Source organism: Corvus kubaryi, unplaced genomic scaffold (assembly GCF_017639235.1).
Source record: "Corvus kubaryi isolate FWS band 111438036 unplaced genomic scaffold, C.kubaryi_AGA036_p1.0 37387, whole genome shotgun sequence".
NCBI classification, from domain to species: Eukaryota; Metazoa; Chordata; class Aves; order Passeriformes; family Corvidae; genus Corvus; species Corvus kubaryi.
In genome coordinates, this window is record NW_024581129.1 from 15,733,228 (window position 1) to 15,756,085 (window position 22,858).

General features: G+C 46.3%; 1 protein-coding gene across 30 annotated transcripts in view; it reads left to right on the forward strand.

Moving 5' to 3' along the window:
* The first annotated feature begins 18,288 nt into the window (after positions 1-18,288).
* The window catches only part of MAPK8IP3 (mitogen-activated protein kinase 8 interacting protein 3), a 73,331-nt gene continuing 68,761 nt past the window's right edge, over positions 18,289-22,858 (forward strand). For all 30 annotated transcript variants that reach the window (XM_042037650.1, XM_042037661.1, XM_042037651.1 and 27 more), the window contains exon 1: positions 18,289-18,698. In XM_042037650.1, coding sequence (XP_041893584.1) covers positions 18,381-18,698 — 318 coding nt within the window. In that variant the 5' untranslated portion in view covers positions 18,289-18,380. The remainder of the gene's footprint in view (positions 18,699-22,858) is intronic.

The window sequence follows — 22,858 nt, forward strand, 5'->3', positions numbered from 1 at the left end:
CATCTGCCATTCCAAGGGAGGCTTCTGCCTTCCTTAGCAGACACCTGTCTTTCAAACCAAGACAAACGCTTGCCTCCCCCTCCTCATATGTAGCAGTCTTGTGTTTAGCCATCAGAAAGGGTAACCCAAACATCATCTCATAGGGTGATATTCCCAAATCCATCCTAGGTTGGGTCCTCACTCTCAATAAGGCTACTGGCAAGCATTTAACCTATGACATTCAAGTTTCTGTCATCAGTTTGGTTGAGGTCATTTTTAGGGTTTGGTTCATCCTTTCCACTTGTCCTGAGCCCTGTGGATGCCATGGGGTATGTAGTTTCCATTCTATTCCTAAGGCTTGGGTCAATTTTTGTAGGATCTTAGAAGTAAAATGTGGTCCCCTGTCTGAGTCTATTTTATTCACCGTCCTATACCTAGGGATAATCAGTTCCAATAGGGTTTTACCTACAGCATTAGCTGTTGCTTTAGCAGTTGGAATAGCCTCTACCCAATGAGTTAGATCGTCAACTATTACCAGTAGGAACTTCCACCTCTGTCTGTACCTGGGGTAATTCAGTAAAGTCCACCTGTATACTTTGAAATGGTCTCATGGTTAGTTCCAAACCTCCAGGTATAACCTTTCTCATTACCTTTTTGTTTATTCGCTGAGAAATTATACATCCTTATGTTATTCTCTTGGCCAATCCACATACCCCTATGCATCCATAGTATCTCAGGAAGTGGTCACACAGAGCCTGGGTGCCCCAGTTGGTTCTGTGATGCATGTCTTCTAGTATCCTCCTGGCCAGAGGCATATTTAATAATTGTCTCCCATCAGGGAGTTTCCACTTTCCAGATTTATCTTTTTCTCCTCCTATCTTAGTCAACTCCTCTTCTTCCATCTCGTCGAATTTTGGAATTTCTAGGGGTTTTTTTGATGTCATAATTAGCATGACTCCCTCACTCCCATTCTCGGCTGCATCCCTAGCCTCTTTATCTGCTAGATTGTTTCCTCTTATCTCCAAGGTGGTTGCCCTTTGATGTCCTTCTACATGCACCACTGATATTTCTTCCAGTCCTTTTAGGGCTTCCAAAATTTCCAAGATAAGTCCCTCATATATTAGCCCTTTTCCTTTTGCATTTAAAAGGCCTCTTTCTTCCCAAATCCTTCCAAAGGCATATTTAGAATCTGTGTAGATGGTTCCTTTCTTCTGTGTTAAATATTCTAGGCCCCTCTTTAAAGCATATAGTTCACAACACTGGGCCGACCAACTAGAAGGCAATTTTCCTTTCTCAATTACTTCCATTCTGTGTCCATCTATCACTGCATAACCTGAGTGTCTTCTCCCTTGTATGCCTCTAGAGGACCCATCAATGAATATATCTTCTCCTTCCAGGAGGGGTTGGTTTATCAAGTCTTCCCTCACCTTTGTTTGATAGTTCACAAGCTCTAGGCAGTCACGTATAAGGTCTTCTTGGGGTTCCCCATATAAAAAGTGGGCTGGATTAAGACTTTTATCAGTCATTAAAATCAGGTTGTCTGAATGAGAATAGTCTCGTATCTTACCATTCAAGACTCTGTTAGCCACTGACTTGCTTTTTGGTGTAACTCACTCTTTACTGTATGCAGTGTGTTCAATAAGCTTTCCTCCAAAAGTTAATTTATGGCTTTCTTCTACAAGTACTGACATGGCCGCTATTGATTGCACACATGTTGGCCATCCTCGGGTAACTGGATCCAATAGCTTGGATAGAAAGGCTATGTGCCTTCCAGTCCCACCCCAATCTTGATCCAAAACCCCATATGCTATCCCATTTTCCACATTTACATACAGATCAAAGGGTTTGTCTAAGGATGGCAGATTTAAAACAGGTGCAGAAACAAATTTGGATTTTAATTTATTTAACCTTTCTTCATCTTTTTCCATCCAAATTGGTGGTTCTTTCTCTACTAGCTTTTAGTACAAAAATTTTACCATCTGAGTGTATTCTTCGATCCACAACCTACAATATCCAATTAGTCCTATGTGGATACTAAAAAGCTGGGAGCAGAGGAATTTTCCAGCTGCTGCAGCTTCTTGTGAAGTTTTTCTTTCTCATGCAAGCTAACTAAGAAACAGTTTTAGGTTTTTGTAAACCAAGGCTTTATCTCACAGCTGCAAACTTGTTGTCCAAGTTGTTTGGTACATTGGAGAAAATATTTTGAATGGGCGTTGTGGAACCTCCACCTATCATTCTAGAGGGTGGATGGTCAAGCGACCAGTGGGGTCATACCACCCTTGTGAACGAAGTTGATTTATATAATTAAATATAGACTTTTTGGCCACTTACCATGAAATTTGAATCGTGTTGGGTTTTTTTGCTGTTCTTCGTACAACAGCGACATCTGGTGGCCCGCTACATGTACTACAACCGCAACCAGACTTGGAGATGACCTGAGCGCTGCAGCGGTTCAAAGGAATGCAGCACCCCTTTCCCCCCCGCCCCAGGGTACGGGGACGGAACTCTAAAACTGAAAAGATGGGGCATAAAAATTCAAAGGAAAGCACGGTCCTTGCTGCCTGGAAAATTACTTTAGTTGCACAAGATGCTGAAATTTCCGAGGAGACCTTGTGTAAGGTATTGCAGTGGGCAGTAGATAATGGCTTTGCAGCAGATGATACAGCATTTAGCTTGGAAACTTGGGAGACAGTTAGGGGATAAATTACTTCATGAGTTCACATACAGAGATATTGAGGTGTCTGAACTGGTTCACACTTGGCGCTTCTAATTTGATGCCTTGAAAGGTTTTTATGTGAAACATGGCGGAAAGGGACAGCCCATGTTGGAGGTTTCTGATGGGGAAACAATTTCCAAAGGGTTAGACACAGAGCAGTATTGAGTATCGAGTCTACAGCCCTGTCCCTTGTTCCATTGCCAGCCCCATCGCCAGCGCCATCACCAGGGCAGTCGCCAGTGCCGTCGCCAGCACCATCGCCAGTACCACAGCCGGAAGCTGAGGTGGCTTCCGCGGCCCTGGTAGCGATGAAGCCAGATAAAAGCGCGGAGTAAAGCAAGGAGACAACACAGGGGTCATACCTTTCACCCCAGAAATATGTTCCACCTATATATCCATCTTTGTGTGACTTTGTGATCCTGAAATATGCCTCGCCTGCCAAACAGTTAGCAGAATTAACCGAGAAATGCAAAAAAATGGAGTGTCCCCCACCTTTCGCTCCAGCGGCTCTTCCTCCCTCTTCCGCACCGCAGATGACCACACAGCCACCTATTTCAATTGCTGTAGGGGGATCTGTAATACCTACAGCTCCACCAATGCCACAGCCAGGCACAGCACCCAAGATTCTGCTGCAGCTGGCGCCGGCGGGCGCCACACATTCAGCTCCAGCACTGCCGTTCTTTCCCCCACAGCCAGCCCAGGCGGTGCCGCCTGGCATGCCCACAGCGTCTCGGCCACAGCCGCTTTTAACAACTACAACAGTGGCGTGGCTGCCTGGCAATGTGGCTTATGGAATATATTCTATGGGCGCGCCTGCACGACCTGGGCATTCTGTGCATGCGCTTGGAATGCCCTATCAGACTGCGCAGGCATTAGTGGCGCCCGGCCTTTCTACGCAGGCTCTGTTACCTGGGCATCTCCCCCGCGCAAGCACAGACGGGGCAGCTGCAGATGGCAGAACTTCCCACGACTCTACAAAACATTTTGCAGCAGCTGGCAGCGCTGCTGATATGTTGCAGGAGGCAGTTGCTGCCCGGCCCACACCAGGACGACCCGAGCTGGCTACGCAAACTGGTGCGGCGGCCACGGCCCCGGCAGCAAACATGGAAATGGCAAACACAGAAGCGGCGAACACGGAAGCAGCGGCGGCTCCGGCAGCAGCGACTGAACAGACACTGGTACCGCTACAAACAACAAGGGCCGCGACTAGCCACGCTGTTACAGTTCACGCAGTCGTCTACGCCGTCCACTGGCCTGGTGCCTGTGGCTGGAAGCAGGCAATCAGGAACACGGCTGTCACAAACCTGCCCTTGGATGTTACCTGACTGTAAGGTAACTGTCCGGCCGAGAAATCTGAAGCACTTTTGGAAGGCCGTTAAACTGCGTGCCCTGGAGGAAGGAGACTGGAATCTAATAGAGAAAGTAGGTATGCCTGGAGAAGCAGAGGCACCTGTACAGATAGCTCAGGAGGAATCTGTGCAGGTTGCTGCAGCACCCCAGGAAGGTGCAACAGCAACACAAGACAATAATGCACCTTCAGAGGGGATTATTCAAGCATTTCCTGTACAGAAACCTGTCCCCAATTCAGGCCAGCCTGACAAACATTATATTATTGCCTGGAAAGTAGGCCAGGACCTACTGGCCAAAGTAGCACAATATGGTCTTGGGTCTCCTGAAATCATGCAGGTTCTTGGAGTACTGAATACTGAGCTACTTTCTCTGTTTGACATTAAGCATTTAGCTCAGGTGTTATTTCAACCTGTGCAATATACAGTTTTTGAGAACCACTGGAGAAGGCTGGCTGACAAGGATGCAGCTCAGAATATGCTGTTGCCTCCAAATCATCTCAGAGTGGGAGTTGAAATGAAGGCTCTTATGGGACTTGATATCTTGTCAAATCCCAAGCTCCAAGCTAATTGGGATCCTCTGGTCCTTGAACAGGCTCAAAATGTGGGCATGGGAGCTTTATTAAAAAGCATAGACATGGCTGCTCCTAAAACATGATATGTGAAAATTTCTTAGGGGCAGAAAGAGCATTTCTTACCTTTCGTGGAAAAGATCGCTGCAGCCCTTGAGAAGCAGGTCGAAGATGAGACTTTGAGGCAGATGTTGTGCAGACAACTGGCAAGAGATAACAGCAATGACAAGTGTAGAAAGATTATTGATGTTTTGCCAGGAGAACCCACACTACAGACATGGTTGAAGCCTGCTCTAAGGTGGGATCTGGAGATCATAAGTCTGCTCTGGCTTCAGTCCTACGGCCTATGCAATCAAAGTCTGATCATGGACAAAAGAGGCCTAGAGTTGAGAACAAGCAGAACCAGATTAGCAAAAAGCAGAGAAATAAGGAGAACAGGGGAGCTGCTCAATGCAGGAGATGCAGTAGGCCCGGTCATTCTGCAGAATACTGTGAATCTATGTACCATGCCAATGATCGACTTCTGACATGTTTGGGAAACTTGAACAGGAGCAGACAGGGGATGTGCGCTCAGACACAAATGTTTCCCCAGGGCATGGCTCCACTGACACAGACCTACTCAGCCAGCTTAGAGCCAGCACCCAGGGATCAGCTGGGGTAGATGTGCACACCGCAGCAACACTAGTCTTAGAATCCGGTCATGTTTATAAGGTTCCTTTGGATGCTTATGGACCCCTAGGTCAAGGCTTCAGCGCATTGCTTGTGGGCAGATCTAGTGTTACCATTCAGGGGATCTTTGTACACCCAGGAGTTATTGATGCTGATTTTACAGGCCAGATTTGTGCTATGGTTTCCACACCCACCCCCTCTGTTACTATTCCTGAAAAGACGCGTATTGCTCAACTTGTGCCCTTTAAGTCATGTGTCCCCAGGAGAGAACAACAAAATCGTGGAGATGGTGGTTTTTGGATCTATGGGACTTCCGCAGATCTTCTGGACTGCTGACATCTCCAGCCAAAAGCCACAGATTATGCGTACCCTAATCCTGCTGAATGCCCATCCACCCCAGATTCAGCTCCGAGGTTTGATTGACACAGGCGCTGATGTGACAATTATCTCCTTCTCTGCGTGGCCTCCTACGTGGCCTTTAGCCCCTGTGGGGTCGGCCATCGCAGGGTTGGGAGGAACCACACAGAGCTATTTAAGCGAACAACCTGTGTTGGTGAAAAATGCAGAGGGGCAAACAGCTACAGTTCGGCCCTATGTCACTGAAGCTCCACTTAACCTCTAGGGGCGGGATGCATTGGCTGCCTGGGGGGGTACAGACTGCGACGAATTTTTGATGAGGGCCACTGTGCCAAAGGACACAGAGTATCCTACACTGCCTTTGCGGTGGCTAGTAAACAAACCTATATGGAACCCTCAGTGGCCCCTACCAAAAGAGAAATTAGTCGCCCTTCGTCAGTTAGTTCAGGAATAATTACAACAGGGACATCTTGAGCCTTCTACTAGTCCCTGGAACACTCCTGTTTTTGTAATTAAGAAAAAATCAGGGAAATGGAGATTGTTGCAGGATCTCTGACAAATCAATGGATGTATGGGGGCATTGCAGCCTGGTATGCCCTCACCCACCATGATTCCTGCGGGGTGAGAAATCCTGGTAGTTGATTTGAAGGATTGTTTTTTCACTATTCCTCTGCATCCTGATGACAAGCCAAAATTTGCTTTTACTGTGCCTGCAGTTAACAATGCTGAACCTGCGCAGAGATACCAATGGAAGGTTCTACTTCAGGGCATGAAGAACAGCCCAACTGTCTGCCAATGGTATGTCACTCAGGCTTTGTCCAAAGTCTGTGAGCAGTTTCCTGAGGCATACTGCTACCATTACATGGATGATATCCTGGTGGCAGCATCCACCCGGGACGAGCTGCTGAGGATACGGCCTCTGCTGCTTGATGCTCTGCATTCTTATGGATTGCAGTTGGCTCCAGAGAAAGTTCAACAGCATCCTCCTTGGAAATATTTAGGAGTCAAAATTCTGGATCAGACTATACAACACCAAGAGGTGCAATTCTCGGGTTCTATTAAGACCTTGCATGATGCTCAGAAATTGCTGGGTATCATCAATTGGATACGTCCTTATTTAGGGCTAACCACAGTGTGGATACAACATGCTGGTAGCAAGAATTTTTCTTGCTTCTTTCCAGTCCCATGAGATATTTTTCTCTCTCACGGAAGATATTAGTAGAGTTCTATAAACTATGAACACCTGTGACCTTGCAAACCTTTGTTTATAGTACAGTAGAAAAATATTTTGACAATGGATGTTTTAGGATTTTAGCCAGTCACCCCAAGGGGTGGCTGATCTTTTGACCAATTAGACTATGAAGAAAAAAGTCTATAAAGAGTTATAAAATAATTAAATAAATCAATTTTGCTGCACAATTCCTGCCTGCTGGATCTCACTTCTCCTCCCTACCACTGCGGGATACTGTGATACCACAGCACAACTTTCTCCACTTTTTAGTATTTTAAAGGGGGACCCTGAGTTGAATTCACCTTGAAAATTGACTCCTGAAGCGCGATGAGCACTGGAGGAGGTGCAACAAGCTGTTTCTGCTCGTCAGGTTTATCGAGTGGATCCCTCCATTGATATCACTGTTTTCATTACCACTCCAGATTTTCATCCTACAGGTTATCATTGGCCAATGGAATAAGCAGTGGCCCAACCCTTCGCTATTCTGAAATGGATCTTTTTGCCACATCAGCCAAAAAAGACAGCACTGACATTCTTTGAATTGATTGCTAGTCTGATAATCAAATGCCGCCAACGGTGTTTGCAATTAATGGCAGTGGACCCTCCAACAATTGTTCTTCCAGTACAGCAGGAACACTTTGAGTGGAGCCTTACTAACAACACTCCTTTGCAAAGTGCACTGCAGAACTTTTCGGGACAGATTGCCCAGCCTCAAATTATTGCAATCAGCAAAATCAACAAGCTTCACCTTGCGGCCAAAAAATAGTCAGGTGCCAGTGCAAGGGCCCACCATCTTCACAGATGGGTCCGGGAAAACTGGGAAAGCTATTGTCACCTGGAAGGAGGAATCTGAGTGGCAGGTGCTGGAAGGCCATGAGTCAGGCTCAGGCCAGCTGGTTGAACTGAGGTCTGTTGCCATGGCTTTTCAGCGGTTTTCTCAGGTACCTTTGAATTTGGTCACTGATTCTGCTTATGTAGCAGATATAACTCAATGTTTAGATTGTTCACTTTTGAAGGAAGTCAATAATGCGACTCTGTTTTCATTATTGAAAACTTTGTGGAGTGCAATTCAAGCTCGAGTGCACCCATATTACATTCTGCATATTCAGAGTCACACCAATTTGCCAGGTTTCATAACAGAAGGCAATGCCAGGGCTGATATGCTAGCTAACCTTGCGTGGGTAGCACCTCAGCCTGACAAAATTGCACAAGCCAAGGCATTGCACAATTTCTTCCATCAAAGTGAGCATATCTTGCAGAAGCAGTTTCACCTAACGCCAACTGAGGCTCGGGACACTGTCAGCGCTTGTGCTGACTGTCAGAGACTCGCTGCACCTCTGCCATCAGGGGTAAACCCCAGAGGCCTACAGGCCTTTCAGATTTGGCAAACTGATGTAACACACGTTCCTGAATTTGGCAGATTTAAGTATGTGCACCTGTCTATTGACACTTTCTCCTCAGCTATGTGGGCGTCCGCTCATAATGGAGACAAAGGTCACAATGTCATTGCCCATTGGAAATTGGCTTTCTCAATCTTGGGCATACCTTCTTCTGTGAGGACCGATAATGGCCCTGCCTGTCTCTCAGAAGATGCAGCAGTTTTTGCACTTAACGGGGTGTGAACCATACTTTGGGTATTCCACATTCTCCTACTGGCCAAGCCATTGTTGAATGTGCTCATGGCACTTTGAAGTGTGTTTTGGAAAAACAAAAAGGGGGAATGCATGGAGAAACCCCACAGAGTCGATTAGAAAAAGCTCTATATACAATCAATCATCTTACAGTGCCACCAAATTCAAATAATCCTGTTATTTTGAATAATTTTTTCTCATTGCAGTCTTCAGGCGAGACACACCTGCCTCGAGCAAAAGTCTGGGTATGGGACCTACTCACTAAGTGGGAAGGCCCGTGTGAGCTTATTGCTTGGGGGCGTGGGTATGCTTGCATTTCCACAGATACTGGGGTATGATGGCTACCTGCAAGATGCGTTCGCCCTGACCTGCGGCACCAGAAGCAGAACAGGCAACCTCCAAGGCAACCTCCAGATGATGACCAGAATGCGATCATCAACCGAATGATCCTCTGATGATGACCAGGATGTCGACCATCAGTCGGATGGTCCTTCTACAAGTAGAGACTGGGATGGTCCTTCTACTAGCAGACTGAACTGCAAGTTTCTTTTGTTATGGAGTCAGAACATTAAAGCCATTAAGGCTGTGTAGAATTAAGCTGATGTAGAATTGTAATAGCTGATATAGGGTTGGGTTCACTTGATGTATTTCCTTGGCACTACTGCTGCCTGCCTTAAATCAGTATGTGATTTAGATTCTGTTTGGTAACTGGCCACTACCAAATGGACCCCTTATGCTGTATTTGTTCTCCTTGCTGCAAGGGATCCCACAGAGGATTACAAACACTACCTTTTTGGTCTTAAACAAAAAGGGGGAATTGCGGATACTAAAAAGCTAGGAGCAGAGGAATTTTCCAGCTGCTACAGCTTCTTGTGAAGTTTTTCTTTCTCATGCAAGCTAACTAAGAAACAGTTTTAGGTTTTTGTAAACCAAGGCTTTATCTCACAGCTGCAAACCTGTTGTCCAAGTTGTTTGGTACATTGGAGAAAATATTTTGAATGGGCGTTGTGGAACCTCCACCTATCATTCTAGAGGGTGGATGGTCAAGTGACCAGTGGGGTCATGCCACCCTTGCGAACAAAGCTATATAAGTTGATTTATATAATTAAATACAGCATTTTTGGCCACTTATCCTGAAACTTGAATCGTGTCATTTTTTGCTGTTCTCGGTACAACAGTGACAGTCCTAGTAACTTTTTTATCTCTCATTTTGTTTTAGGGGAAGGGAGGGAAAGGCTCCGAGCTACCCATTCACAGCTTAACCTGCAGCTCCCATGTCCTATTATGTGTCCCAAGTACTTTACCTCTTTTTCCACAAATTGTAGCTTTTTCTTGGACACCCTCAACCCACTTCTGCCTAAGAAGTTCAGCAAATTTATGGTGGTTCTTCTCACTGATTCTTTCTCTTCTCCTGATACGAACAAATCATCCACATATTGTACCACCTGTGTTCCTGGCAAGGCAGGGAAGGATTGTAACAATTCTTCTAAGGCCTGTCCAAATCGGTTCGATGACTCAGTGAACCCCTGGGGAAGTCTAGTCCACCACAGTTGTTGTTTTTGCTCGGTTTCTGGATCTTCCCACTCAAAGGCAAATGCATTTCTACGTTCTTCTGCCAGTGGACAGGCCCAGAAGGCATCCTTAAGGTCTATGACACTGAACCATTGGCGTTGTGGGGACACCTTACTTAGGAGTGTGTAGGGGTTAGGCACTACCGGATACCAGGTCAAGGCTTGCTTATTTACCTCACTCAGGTCCTGAACTAACCTGTATGTCCCATCCGGTTTCTTAATTGGTAAAATTGGGGTGTTATATGGGGACATATAGGGCTCTAGGGTTCCATTTTCAATAAGTTCGTTGATCACCGGCTGTAGGCCCCTCTTACCTTCTATGGAAATGGGATATTGGTGTATTCGAATGGGAACGTCCTGCTTCTCTATATTAATCTTAACTGGGGTAATGTCCAGGCCCATAACTTTTCATCTGTTTCCTTTTTGTCCTCTTGTCCCAGTTGTAATATTTTAACCACCGTCCTTCCCTCCTCAGGGACCACCCCTATTTTTAGCTGAATTTGTAAATCCCTCCCTAATAGATAATAGCCTCCTTCAGGTATCGATGAAACATCCCCTACCCCCACTCTAGAATTTCCCTTAAACATTACTTGTTTGATGATTGTTGCTGCAAAGTATTCCCCTTTTGCTCCCATGACCCTGTTAGGGACCGAGTCCGGAGAGCTGGCTGGAAAAATGACACGTCCACTGATTTGATTAAGCATCGTTCTCCCTTTATTTTTCAACTATGCCAACTTATATTTACTTTTGCAAAGATTCACGCCTAATCTCTCTAGACAGCCTCTAATCTGCAGGGGAGCTGAACAGTGTATAACTTTGCCAAGTACTCTCAGGCCTTCCTGCAGCCAGGGGCCTGTTCAGGGGCTTTTCCTCAGCAACCCTGGGTTGTCCAATCTTTCCAGGGGTATCATATGCCTCTGTTCCATACGGAATCCCTCTACATGAGCCTGATCTGTTCTTTACTAATTTGGCATCCTTTTGGCAAATTACACACACATGTCCTCCCAGCTCCACTATCAACTAAAAATCCATACTCTTCCTCCTGGGGGGCTATCAATAAATTTACCAAGGGCTCCAGATGGTACTTCTCCCCCAGGAGGTAGAGCCCCTGACACCCCAAGTCTTCTGGATTTCCTGTCCCCACCTCGTTGACTGTTCTCAGATCCTTAAGCCTGTGTAAACAACCATTCTTGTAATGTCCTTCCTCCACACAGTAGAAGCAAACACCTTTCACAGATCTTTCTGGCCTTGTTCTCATAGGAATCCTGCTCGCTCATTTTTCTTTTTCATTATGTTTTAAATTCTTTGGAGAATCTTTTTCTTGCATGGTAAGCCACCATTATCTTGGCTTTTGCCTTCATCCGCTCTTCATCTCTTCTCACATAAACTTTTTGGGCTTCTCTCAATAGTTCATTCAATTCTTTCTCCTGCCACTCCTCCCTCTTTTCTAGCTTCCTTCTAATGTGTGGCCGTGCCCTTGTCACAAAATGCATCTTCAATAGGGTTTGTCCCGCTGGGCTATCGGGGTCCATTCCCGAATATTGTTGTTTATTTCGGTGGAGTCTTCCCAACCATTCAGTGGGAGACTCATCCTTCCCCTGCTGTCCATCAAAGGCCTTTTTAATATTATTCCCTCAGGGTGCTGCCTCCTTTATTCCTTTTCTAAGTAGGTTCCGGTAATCATTTATGTTTCTTCAACCCATCTCATCGTTCGGGTTCCAGTTAGGGGATGCCATAGGCATTTTATATTCTCCCAGTGGGCCCTGTTGGTTCTCCCTTTCCCAAATCCTCATTCTGGCCACTCCTATCATCTGTCTTTCTTCTGGGGAGAGTAAGATTTTCATAATAGAGTTGAGCTCCTCCCACATGTAAAAATTTGGGCCCAAGAACTGGTCAAATTGTTCAGCCAGGCCCATCGGGTCTTCCAGTTGTTCTTTTATTTCTCTTTTGAAATTCCTTACTTCTGAGGATGTTAATGAGTCATTAACAAAACCTATTCCCCCTTGGGCTCCTCCCATAGGTACCTCCCACAAAGGAAACAGGCCAACCTCTTGATCTTTTCTATCTCCAGCATTAGTTCCTAGCCTATGAGCCATTTTTCCTCTAGTGTTTTTATAGGGTCCTTCATCAGTAGGGCAGGAAACCGGTGAGCCAGAGGGCTCAGCTGTGAGGTTTGATGTGGGTGTAGTAGCAGGAATACTAGAAGCAGTAGAAGTAGTCGAGCTCACAGGAACAGGTGAGGTGGTAGAGGCAGGTGATGCTATGGGGATAGGAACAACAGGAGCAGCTGGGTCTGCTGGGACAGTGGGATATAAAGGAGGCAACGAATCCAGTGGGTCCCATGTCTTTTCTTTCTTTTTCTCCACTTGTTCTTTTTCAACAGTTTCTGATATCTTAAATACTTTCACCCCCCAATTCCTAATCTCTCCCTTCCAACAAGCAGCATATTCACTCTCTTTGGGGTAATATGGTTCCTTCATGTTTATGAAAGTATTTAAGGCCTGGCAAATCCATCTCTCTGATGATCCATATCTGGGCCAATATATATGATCTGACCTTATTTCTCTTTTTGGCCATTCAATCATGCAGTGTCGGATCATTTTTACTTTGTCCTTTCTTTTTGTAGATGGATCATTATTCCAATTGGCCAGTTTATATCCCAACAGACTATCTGGAGAGATATCTGCGGTAACTTTCTTATTTCTTTCTCTCTATGAGTTGCTCTTTCCCTGTCCCCTCTCTTCTCAATGGTTTTATTTACTCATTCCTAACTTAAAATTGCCAAATCAGAATGTCGCTTCTCACCTTCACACACGAAAAAGAAAATGACAACTCAAAATGGCGCCTTCTGCCTTCACAGAAACAACAACTTAAAATGGCGCTTCCTGCCTTCGCGAAAACAACAACTTAAAATGGCACTTCCCGCCTTCACAGAGACAACAATTTACTTTATTTAATTTGAAACCCCATAATCTGTAGTGATTCCCTGGCAGACCGTCCCAAAGAACTGCTTCCTCCCCTGTCGATCTCAGACCTTCTAGGAGCCTTCAATTTCACCCTTCCCAGCAGCCCCTCAGTCTGTGGCCAACAGACACTCTTGGGGCCCTCTCTTTTACCCTTCCTGGCTACTCCTCTTCAGTCTAAGGCCACCTGGATGCTCTCAGGTATAGAGTCCCTTTTCGTTTACCTTCCAGTGAGGAGTCACTTCTACCCTTCCCAGCTGTAAGCTCTCCGTTCCACCCTTCCCGGCCGTTGACTCCCCAACCCTCACTTCTCCCTCTCCCGGCTCTGGATCTAACCCTCAACCCAGCCAAACCGCGAAGAATTTTCCAGTTGCTCACTCACTCTTGTCCACTCGCTTTGTCCCTTCGCCGGCCGACCTCCTCGTGGAGGGACGGAACCGTGGCTAGAAGGACTCTGCGCTCACTTTGTGAATCCGGACTGTCTGGTCCACGTCTCACACACACGACATTCAGTTCGCCCCTATCCACCCCCCCGCACAGTACTCACGATCTCCTTTTCTTGTACGGGCCTCAGTGGACTAGGATGGTGGGCCACTCCGCCAACCTGAGGGAGTCCTTCGGTACCTTTTATCCCTCGGTCATGTGCTTTGTAGGGTCCCTTCTTGTCTTCCGGGGTATTAGCCAGCAATCACTAATGACACCAAAAGAATCCGGTTGAGCTGTCAAAAAAGTTGGCAGGGCATGCCTCTTGCCCGAAGTCTTTCAGGGCCGTGGAGAAGAGGCCTATCCTGGATGATTCCCCCAGTTGTGAGAAACAAGCTCACTCACTTAAAATTTTAACAGTTTAACGAACAATAGGGAACAAATGCAAAATCATCCAACAAAGCAGAGGAAAACGGCGCCAGGTGCTTAGCCACAGACAGGGCATAGCCAGAAGCACACCTTCAAGTCAGTAACATAACCCCACCTTGTCTCCGCCTTCTCGAGTTGTCCTTATTGGCTCATTGTCATCCAATGGTGGCATCCTGTTTATTCCTTTATGCCAATCTAGGCATACCGCCCACTCTCTCTCTCCCTTCTGGGCAGAAATCTATTACATATCAAGAATACAACAATCCATTAATTCATTCAACAACAAACAGATAATAATAAACTCATCAACTTATTTTAACAATAAAACATATAACAATAAGCCCATCAATTATTACAAAAGCCAATTTTTACAAACTGCATTTATATCATATAACATGTCATACATGAAATCCCTAATTAGCTTGGTCTTTGCATGTTAAGTGCTTTAATTAGTTAATTCTGAGTTAAATACTTTTAAAATTGAATGTTAAAGTTAACCCATCAGCCCAGGTACAAAAATCAAGTTCTATTATTATTGTTTTCACTTGTTCAAAGCAGTTTATTTGCACCAGTCCCAGTTAAAATCCCCCAGTTAAAAATTCCCCAGTTAAAAATCCCTTTTCAAACTTTAAACCACTTGTACACTATAAGAGTCATTTTTCCTATGTTCATTATCTACTTTTATAAGTGGTTTAGGATGTATTAGATGTATTTTAATATTTTTTTAAGGGTTTTACTTTGCACTTTAGTCTCAGGATCAACTCCAAAACCCCAGTTTCTAACAGCCAACAGCTATTTTTAGCCCCATAGCCGTTATTCTGCAGGCAAGCTCCACGGCAACCTGAATCTTAATGAGGGCACGTTACCACCCTTACTTCAGCTGTTACTACCCCCCTGACAACGACGAGCTATTGGTAGACAGAACATTTCTGTCAAAGGGAAAGCACCAATCACTTTGGACCAAAGGGGTGTGCTGTGGGCGGGCTGTGGGCGGACTGGGGCGGAGCAAAGGCACTATAAAACAACGAGACAAGCCTCCGAGCAATGCAGACCTCTGCCGATTAGCTGTCGTGGGTGTCAGTGCTGGGTGTTAAAGCCTTACTCCTATTAAGGAGCCTTTAATAATTTTTTCTTTGACTTTTGGATTAGCTTAAAGTCAGCCCAGCACTGCAAGTTTTTCAGCCAGAGGTCCAGTGCTGTCTCAGCCTGAAGATCTCAAATCCCTGCGCTCCTGGGGCATACCAACTCACAAGCCATAGGATCCCAAATTTTTGTATTTTTCTAATTTTTGTAATTTTTCAATTTTTCTGTTTTCAATAAATTACTTCAATTTTTAGTAAGAGTTGTCTCATTCCTCACATAACATATATATATTAGTAAAGGACTGCTATTCCTTTTTGCATATCTTTTCCTGAAAGCCCTGTAATTTCGGAGTTACAATAATTTGGAGGGAAGGGGGTCATGTTTTCTACTCCAAGGGAGGTTCCCACCTTCCTTGGCAGATACCTGTCTTTCAAACCAATACACCTAAAAATACTTAACTCTTTCACACAGCATAGTTCCAACTGTCCAAGGGAAAACCCCCCAACTGGAGATAATATATAACCATATACAAAATAATCCTGATTTTCTTTGCATAGTCTCAATGTTTCTATCCATTTGTCACTCCTTGTGCATAGTCTTTATTTTGCCTATTTGGAAAGGTAAGCTGTTCAAGAAAGGGCCCTTGCAGCCATAACACAATTGCATATCTATAGCAGTCAGTTTCCAGTATGTTGTTAGTGCTAAGCAAATAACAATTTGAATCCTAGAAAAACTCCTATGCTAGATGCAATAAAACCCCAAAAGGGATAGAATAAGTGAGGAAACTATGTTTTTACTAGAAAATGGACATATTGTGAACCAGCCATAAAACAGAAGAACCAGAGCACGTAAGACAGAAGGACTTAAGCACGTACACAGAGGAAAAGGTCCATGGGAAGGTTGTGAGAAAGGAACAAGCAGCATTGGGGAGGATGTGAATGAGGAACAAGCAAAGGAAGAAAAGGATAAGAAAATGCAAACTGAAGGACAGTTGTGACATACACGACAGACAATGTGACACACAGACAAGAGCCAATCATAAAGCATAAAGCAGCGTGTGAAAATAGGCCTTAACCAATAATAATTATGCACAATCACATGTAGGGAAAGAAAGAATTGTGTATTAGGGACAGTAATTAATCAATAAAATGGTTTCTGCCTGATTCATATTGAATTGTGTAGAGTTCACTGTTTCTCTCTGCAGATAATAACCAAATATTTTGCTTGCCAACTTTCATCTGGAAGTGGTATTTTAACCCTTTCTCACACATGGCAGCACCTAGCATTCCTGCTATTTCTTGACTCACCTCTAGACTTTAAGATATTTATGAATTTATAAATATAGGAATGTGTATTTTAATGTACAGTTTTAAGTTAAGGCAATAAAAATTGTCTTTCAGCAGGAGCTTTAGCAATGCCACTGGACCTGAACCAGGATTCTGTTGTAGAAAGGAGGATGCAGTTCAGCTGATACCCTCACCCCTCAGGGATGCCTGCTAGACCTGTTGGGATTACAGTCAGAAGAGTGGGTAATGCCATGAGCTCATCAGGCTCTGTAGTTCAATAGGCTTTAGTTTGTGTCACTTCCATTGTTTCAGTTTCTTACGTATGTGGGCAAGATGCAAGAAAACTTTATAAATGTTTTTATGTGCTCTCTGGATTACATGAGATTAGAAGTTCAGTGTAATATGGAATTAGTGAATAAGTCTTACCTCTCTCTTTGCCTGCCTTTATTCTCTCTCTGTTCACCTGTACATTTTTATTGATAACATTTTTAATGTAATCATGCATTTAATAAAGTGCACACTCGTGTTTGTTGCCATCCTATGTTTGTTGTGAATGACAGTACAACTCTTGATCTATAAAGCTTCCCACACAAGACAGAGTGAATCAAGGCCGAACATGGGTGACTTGTTGGGTTTTACATTTTTGAGCAGCAGGTTTTTTTCACATTTGTTTCATATTTGTTTCTTATATCTATGCACTCAGTGCCTCTGATGTGCTTGGCTGGGCCTGCTCTGTGTGGAAACATTTGAAATTCTGGCAGTTACATTCCAATGCCTCATGATCTACTGGCGATCCATCTCATAACTACACCTCAGCCTCAATTATTGTAGGACCCTTCCAGGTGAACTCCACCTATTCATTCAGTACTATTCTGTTCCATTTGCTTCTGTTCCTTTCCATTCCTTCTCTCTCAATTCTCCATTTTTTAGAGACAAATAGGTTTTTGCTATAAAAACAGCTGTCTAAAAGGTGCTATGCTATGAATCTATAGTCTGTGAGCATGTCGTCAGCTATAATGATGTAATATAGAACAAAACAGTCATAAAACGTAAAACTCTTAATTATCAGTGAGATGTGATATTCCCATTGCAATTAGGCTTTCTGGGTAGGGTTAAAGTTCTTTCCCTTTGTGCAGTATGAAGCTTTTAGGGTCATTGCTAGTCATGACTTTGGAATTGCACTCTTCTTCAGAGCTCTAAGCCAAATGAAGATGTGGGGAGCCTTTTCCCAAATCAACTCCTTATTTCTCTCTCCTGCCAGGCTGGACTCAGTACAGAGTAGAATTATTCTTGCTGTCTTCCTCCAACTCTACAGCCCAAACTCAGCTGAGCCCAGGATGTGGGCAGACTCTGACTTCTGTGACACCTGCTGAGGGTGCTGGAGGCTGCCGAGGGTTTTGGAGCTGCTGCCCGTAATTTGGTATGTGCTGCTGCTGCTGTGAGAAATCTACTGATGAAATTCGGTGGTTGTGCTGGATTCTCTTTTAGGACTTGAGATGGCCAGTTTGGTCCTATGGCTGTCAGTTCATCCCTGGCTGAACAGGTCCTTGTCTGCTTCCTCTGTAGTAACTACGGCTGCCTGATGTTGGCAATGCAGTGACCGCAGCTGTGCGGTCTCTAACGCGGGTCTCGGAGCCAGCGTGTATCCGAGATGCGGCGCGACCCGGGCACGCGCTGGCTCCTGCTCAGTGTCCCTGCGCGTGACGCCGCACCGTGGGGCCTCGCGCGCGCCCATCGCGCCTTGCGTGGATCCCCGGTGTGCGGCCGACGCCGCAGCGCCGCCCTTTGTCTGCCGCGGGGCTCGGGCAACGGGACCGGGACCGGCCGCGGGCGGGCTCGCTCCCGGCGCGGTGTGCTGCGCGGGCGTCTCGCCGTCACCGCTGCCGCTCGCGTCTCCAGTGCAAGAAGCACTGCGGTGCCGGACCTGCTCTCGGCACGGGTCTCCCGCGCCCCCGATCCAGCGGCTCTGGGCGGTGCCGCCGCGCTCCGCCCCGACCGGTGCCCGCGGTCCGTGACGCGGCGGGGCGGGGCGGGGTAGCGCCCGGCGGCGGCGGCGTTAGCGGGGCGCGGAGCGGAGCGGAGTGGAGTCGAACGGAGCGGGGCCGAGGGCTGTCGGCCGGCAGGATGCTGGAGATCCAGCTGGACGATGGCGGCGTGGGGGGGTACCCGGGCGATGATTACTGCTCGGGGTCGGTGATGTCGGAGCGGGTCTCGGGCCTCGCCAACAGCATCTACCGCGAGTTCGAGCGGCTGATCCACTGCTACGACGAGGAGGTGGTGAAGGAGCTGATGCCGCTGGTGGTGACGGTGCTGGAGAACCTGGACTCGGTGCTCACCGACAACCAGGAGCACGAGGTGGAGCTGGAGCTGCTGCGGGAGGACAACGAGCAGCTGCTCACGCAGTACGAGCGGGAGAAGGCGCTGCGCAAGCAGGCCGAGGAGGTGAGCGCCGCCGCCCCGCGACCATCTTGGCCGCGGCCGGGCGGGGACCCCAATGCAGGGGAGCGGGAGGGCCCAGGGGGTGGCGGGGGCGGCGCAGGGCTGCGGCGGGGCCTCCTCCCAGAGGCCTCCGCTCCGTCGCCCCGATCGCCGCCACTCGCGGGTCCCTGCTGCCCGCGCCCCCGCGGTGGGCCCGGCTCGAGGGGAGGCGTGGAGGGGCGGCGGGAGCCCCGGGGCAGCGGCCGCCGGTACCTTCTAGAAGCGAAGCGCGGGGGCGGGCCCGGGCCCGGCGAAGCGCATCCCTCCCGCGGGGATGCGGGGCTCCCGCCCCCGGGACTCCTCCGGACCCGGCAGGCCCGGCCCGGCCCGGCTCCTCAGCCGCACCGTGGGGCCGGGGCCACTGCGGCTGAGCTGCCCCGTGACAGCGGGAGGGAAAAAAACCGAACCAAAATAGCTGCAATCCTGTGGAATTCCTGAGGAATTAGGAATTCACTTTGCAATGCTAACAGCGTCCGGAGGGGTCAGCATAATTTACGGTGTAAAAAATAGGTTTTAAAATGGGTAATTGTGCAGCCGTCCAGCATACTCAGTGTCAGCTGCAGGCTGTTTCATTGGAGCAAGGAATTGCCTTTAGAGTATAACTTACTGTTTTTGAAACTTATTTTTGCCAAAACTATGCCTCGAGTCATGATGAAATCGTTCCCAAGTCAGCACCTGCCATTTCCTGGAGCGTGGATGCGCTCCCGGGAGAGCCGGAGCAGGGTTGCCCAGCCGCGGGGGGTTGTTTGGAAGTGGCTCATGAGAAATCCAGCCCCTCTGATGGAGCGGAAGGAGAATTCTCGGGTTACAGGGACTCGGATGTAGACAAGACAGAGAGGAGGTGATCTGCACTCTGTCATCTTGCTGCATCTGCGGCTGTCCCTGCTGAAATACAGAGCATTCTTTCAGCCTTGAAGGCTGGGAAGCCATAGGGATTGCTGTTCAGCCTCTTGGAGTGACAGTCTGTGAGCTGGGACAGAGCATTGGTGATGAAAAAAGTCCATCCCCACCACATCATCTTCTTTAAACTTCTTAAAAAGTGGGTTTTTTCTGTCTTTTAGACAAAGCAAGAGCAGAAGATTTAAGATTCAGTTGCTTTCCTTGGAGTCAAGTTCTGATCTGATATGGGGTAATTAATAAAGTAAAAAAAGTGGTAATTAATGAAATAGTTGCTGAACTGGAGAAGCAAATACAGGATTTTCACAGACGTGTCCTTGTTGATTAATAATCAGGTGCGAGAATCTCAGTAACTCAGTGGGGAGGACACTTGTGGTCCATTGTTCATACTGAAAGCAAGAGCCAATCAGTTAAAAGTTTTAGTCCGGAGTTCTGATTGCATATTAGTGGACTGATAAATGATCCTAAAATTCTTTTTAATGCTTGTACGGGTTGAAAAATTATTCTGAGTACATGAGGTTTATTTAATGTGGTGTAGAGACACCATTTTGCAGCTTCTGAGAAATAGTAATTTTAAAAGTTCACTATTTATGGGGAAAAAATGGGACTGCAAATGGGGGTTGGAACAGTCCAGTTGGAATCATCTTGCATCTTTGGACTGGGGTGGATTTCTGTTCTGGGCTTAGTAGATACAGAAGGTATTTTTTGTAAGCAAATGTAGTGGTCGCAGTTACATTTCCTGCAAGGAAACTTGGGAACCATGGCAGAATACCATTTGCCGATGGTATTGTAAAAAAGTGAGATTTAAAAAGTGCCAGTGATGATGATGAAGATACTCTGTCATTCTTACGCACAGCTCAGTGTAAGTGGGAGAAGAAAGTGTCTGCAAGGAGACTTGTTATCAAAAAAGGAATAGATAATGTGTTTCTTATGAGAATAAATGAGCATTCTGCCTCTACAAACCCCCTGTTACAAGGTCATACATGGAATACATGGATGCTCTTTCCCTTGGTATATACCGAAGTACATTACTTATATGCACCTGTTTCCCATGCACTGGTTACTTTGCAGTAAATTACATGTTATGGGGGTGAAAATCTGTGTATGACAGGGAATTACTCTCACATTGTCATATTGTCATACAGTATGACTGTGACAATTACTAGGTAATGGTACACAATCAAAAACCAGAAAACTGTTTTCTTCCCAGAACATGCACTGCTGCTCTGAAATGGTGCCATAGTGACCAGGGACTGTCCATCCCACCTCTCCAGCAGCATCAGCCTCCTGGGCTGTGCCTCAAATCTTGGGTGGGATCTTTACTTCTATCTGGGAAGATCCTCCCCTGGAAAAAGGATTTGACCTCAGTCTTGATTCCTCTCTGTGTAGGGGTGACAATTACAGCAATTAAATTGACACTGAGAGGTTGGAAGTGAAAAACCGATCTGTTCTCTTGCAGTATCCTGTCAAAGGACCCTGACTAATAGCTACTTCATATTAATTAATTAAATTCAAAGTAACTGGAACCGCAGGTGGACATTTTTCTGGCATTAAAATGTGCATTGTCTTGACTGATTACCACTGTGCAGAGCGATTGCACCTTGCTATTCATCTTTATGCAGCAGTTGTATACAAACAGACTGTACAGGTATGGTTTGTTAAATTAGGGTTGTTTCCAACAATCATAGAAACATGGAATAGTTTGGGTTGGAAGGGACTTTAAAGATCGTCTAGTTCCAGCACCTCTGCTGTGGGCAGGGAAACAACTTCCTTTTCACTAAATGCCATAAAGGAAGGTTTTCCTTCTCAATATTACTGTCTTAATTTTAAATCAGCCTTTGCCAAAAGCAAATTACTGCTTTATTTTCTAAACGCTTGGGTTGTAGAGACTCCATGTTTTTCACTTGTCCTAAAATAGGGCAGCAGAAGCATCTGGGTAAGTGGATTTAGAATAGAAGTTCCTTGACATGAGGCAGTGCTGTCAGTTGCTGTGATTACAGAGCTTAGTACACAATATTGCAGTTTTCCGTGACCTCCAAGCTACTGAAGATATGGGCTTGTGCCAGATTTTTGGTGGTTTTGTTTTCTTCCGTTTCATAGGGTACATATGAACATAGGATGCATATGTTTGAATGTAGGGTCATTATTGCTTGTGTGGTGTGGTGATCTGTGGAATCACAGACTCCTCTAGTGTGTCTGTGACCTCCTGAGGTTGAGTGCCACACCCTTGCTCAGTCAGTCAAGGGCAGCTGGAGCAGGTTATCCGGGACCTGCTTAGAGTTTGAAAATCTCCATGGATGGAGCCTCTCTGGCCCCCCTGTCCCAGTGTCTGACCCCTCGCAGGAAGAACGTGCATCCTTGTGTTCAGATGGAATTCCATGTGGTTTCCCTTGTGCCCGTTGCCTCTTGTCCAGAGCAGAGTCTGATGACCCCCTCATCCTTGCTCCCTCCCAGCAGGTACTTGAGCACAATGGTCAGATCTCCCAGAGCCTTCCTGAGCAGCCCCAGCTCTCTTGGCTCCTCCTCCTCTGCAAGATGCTCCAGTCCCTTTACCACCTTTCTGGCCCCAGTATTTGGACTGGTGCATAGGACATTACTTATTTTTATTGGCTAAGTATTTGGTTTAGCTTGATCTCTTAAGGAAATGAAGCTGTTGTGATTGCTCTGTTAGGAGCTGCCCCAAATAACTTAGGAAGCTGGTGGCTGCTTTCAGAGATATTTGTTAAATAAAAAGGTTACTTAAATTTTTTGAGGTGTCTTTTTGGTGAATAGTGAAAGAGAAAGGCCAAGTGAAGGTCCTGCATGTTGAAGGGACAGACAGAGCTGGCAGCGTGCAAGGGATTGGTGGCAGCAGGACAGTTGGCACGTGGGTCTGGGGCAGGTGGGTCCAGCGTGCACATGCTCTTGCTTTCTGGGGTCTACTCAGGGGACACGTAGGGGTAGAGCTGGGATGAGGAAAGGGCTAGGGACACCTGCAGAAATCCCCAGGGAAAATAGGCCTTACTGGGTCCACTCTTAATGACATTTTGATTTATGCAATCTGCTTTCCTAATATTCTGTATTCTTCCTCTCTTGAAGACAAGCATCACTGTGTGCCCTAAATGCTTGATTTCTGCAGTGATTGTTCATCACACTGAGCACTGATGCCGAGACGAGTGTGCACGTGTGAATGCACAAGCTTTACAGGGATGTTTGGGGTATGTTAGTATGGCTTCTTGGAGTTAGGA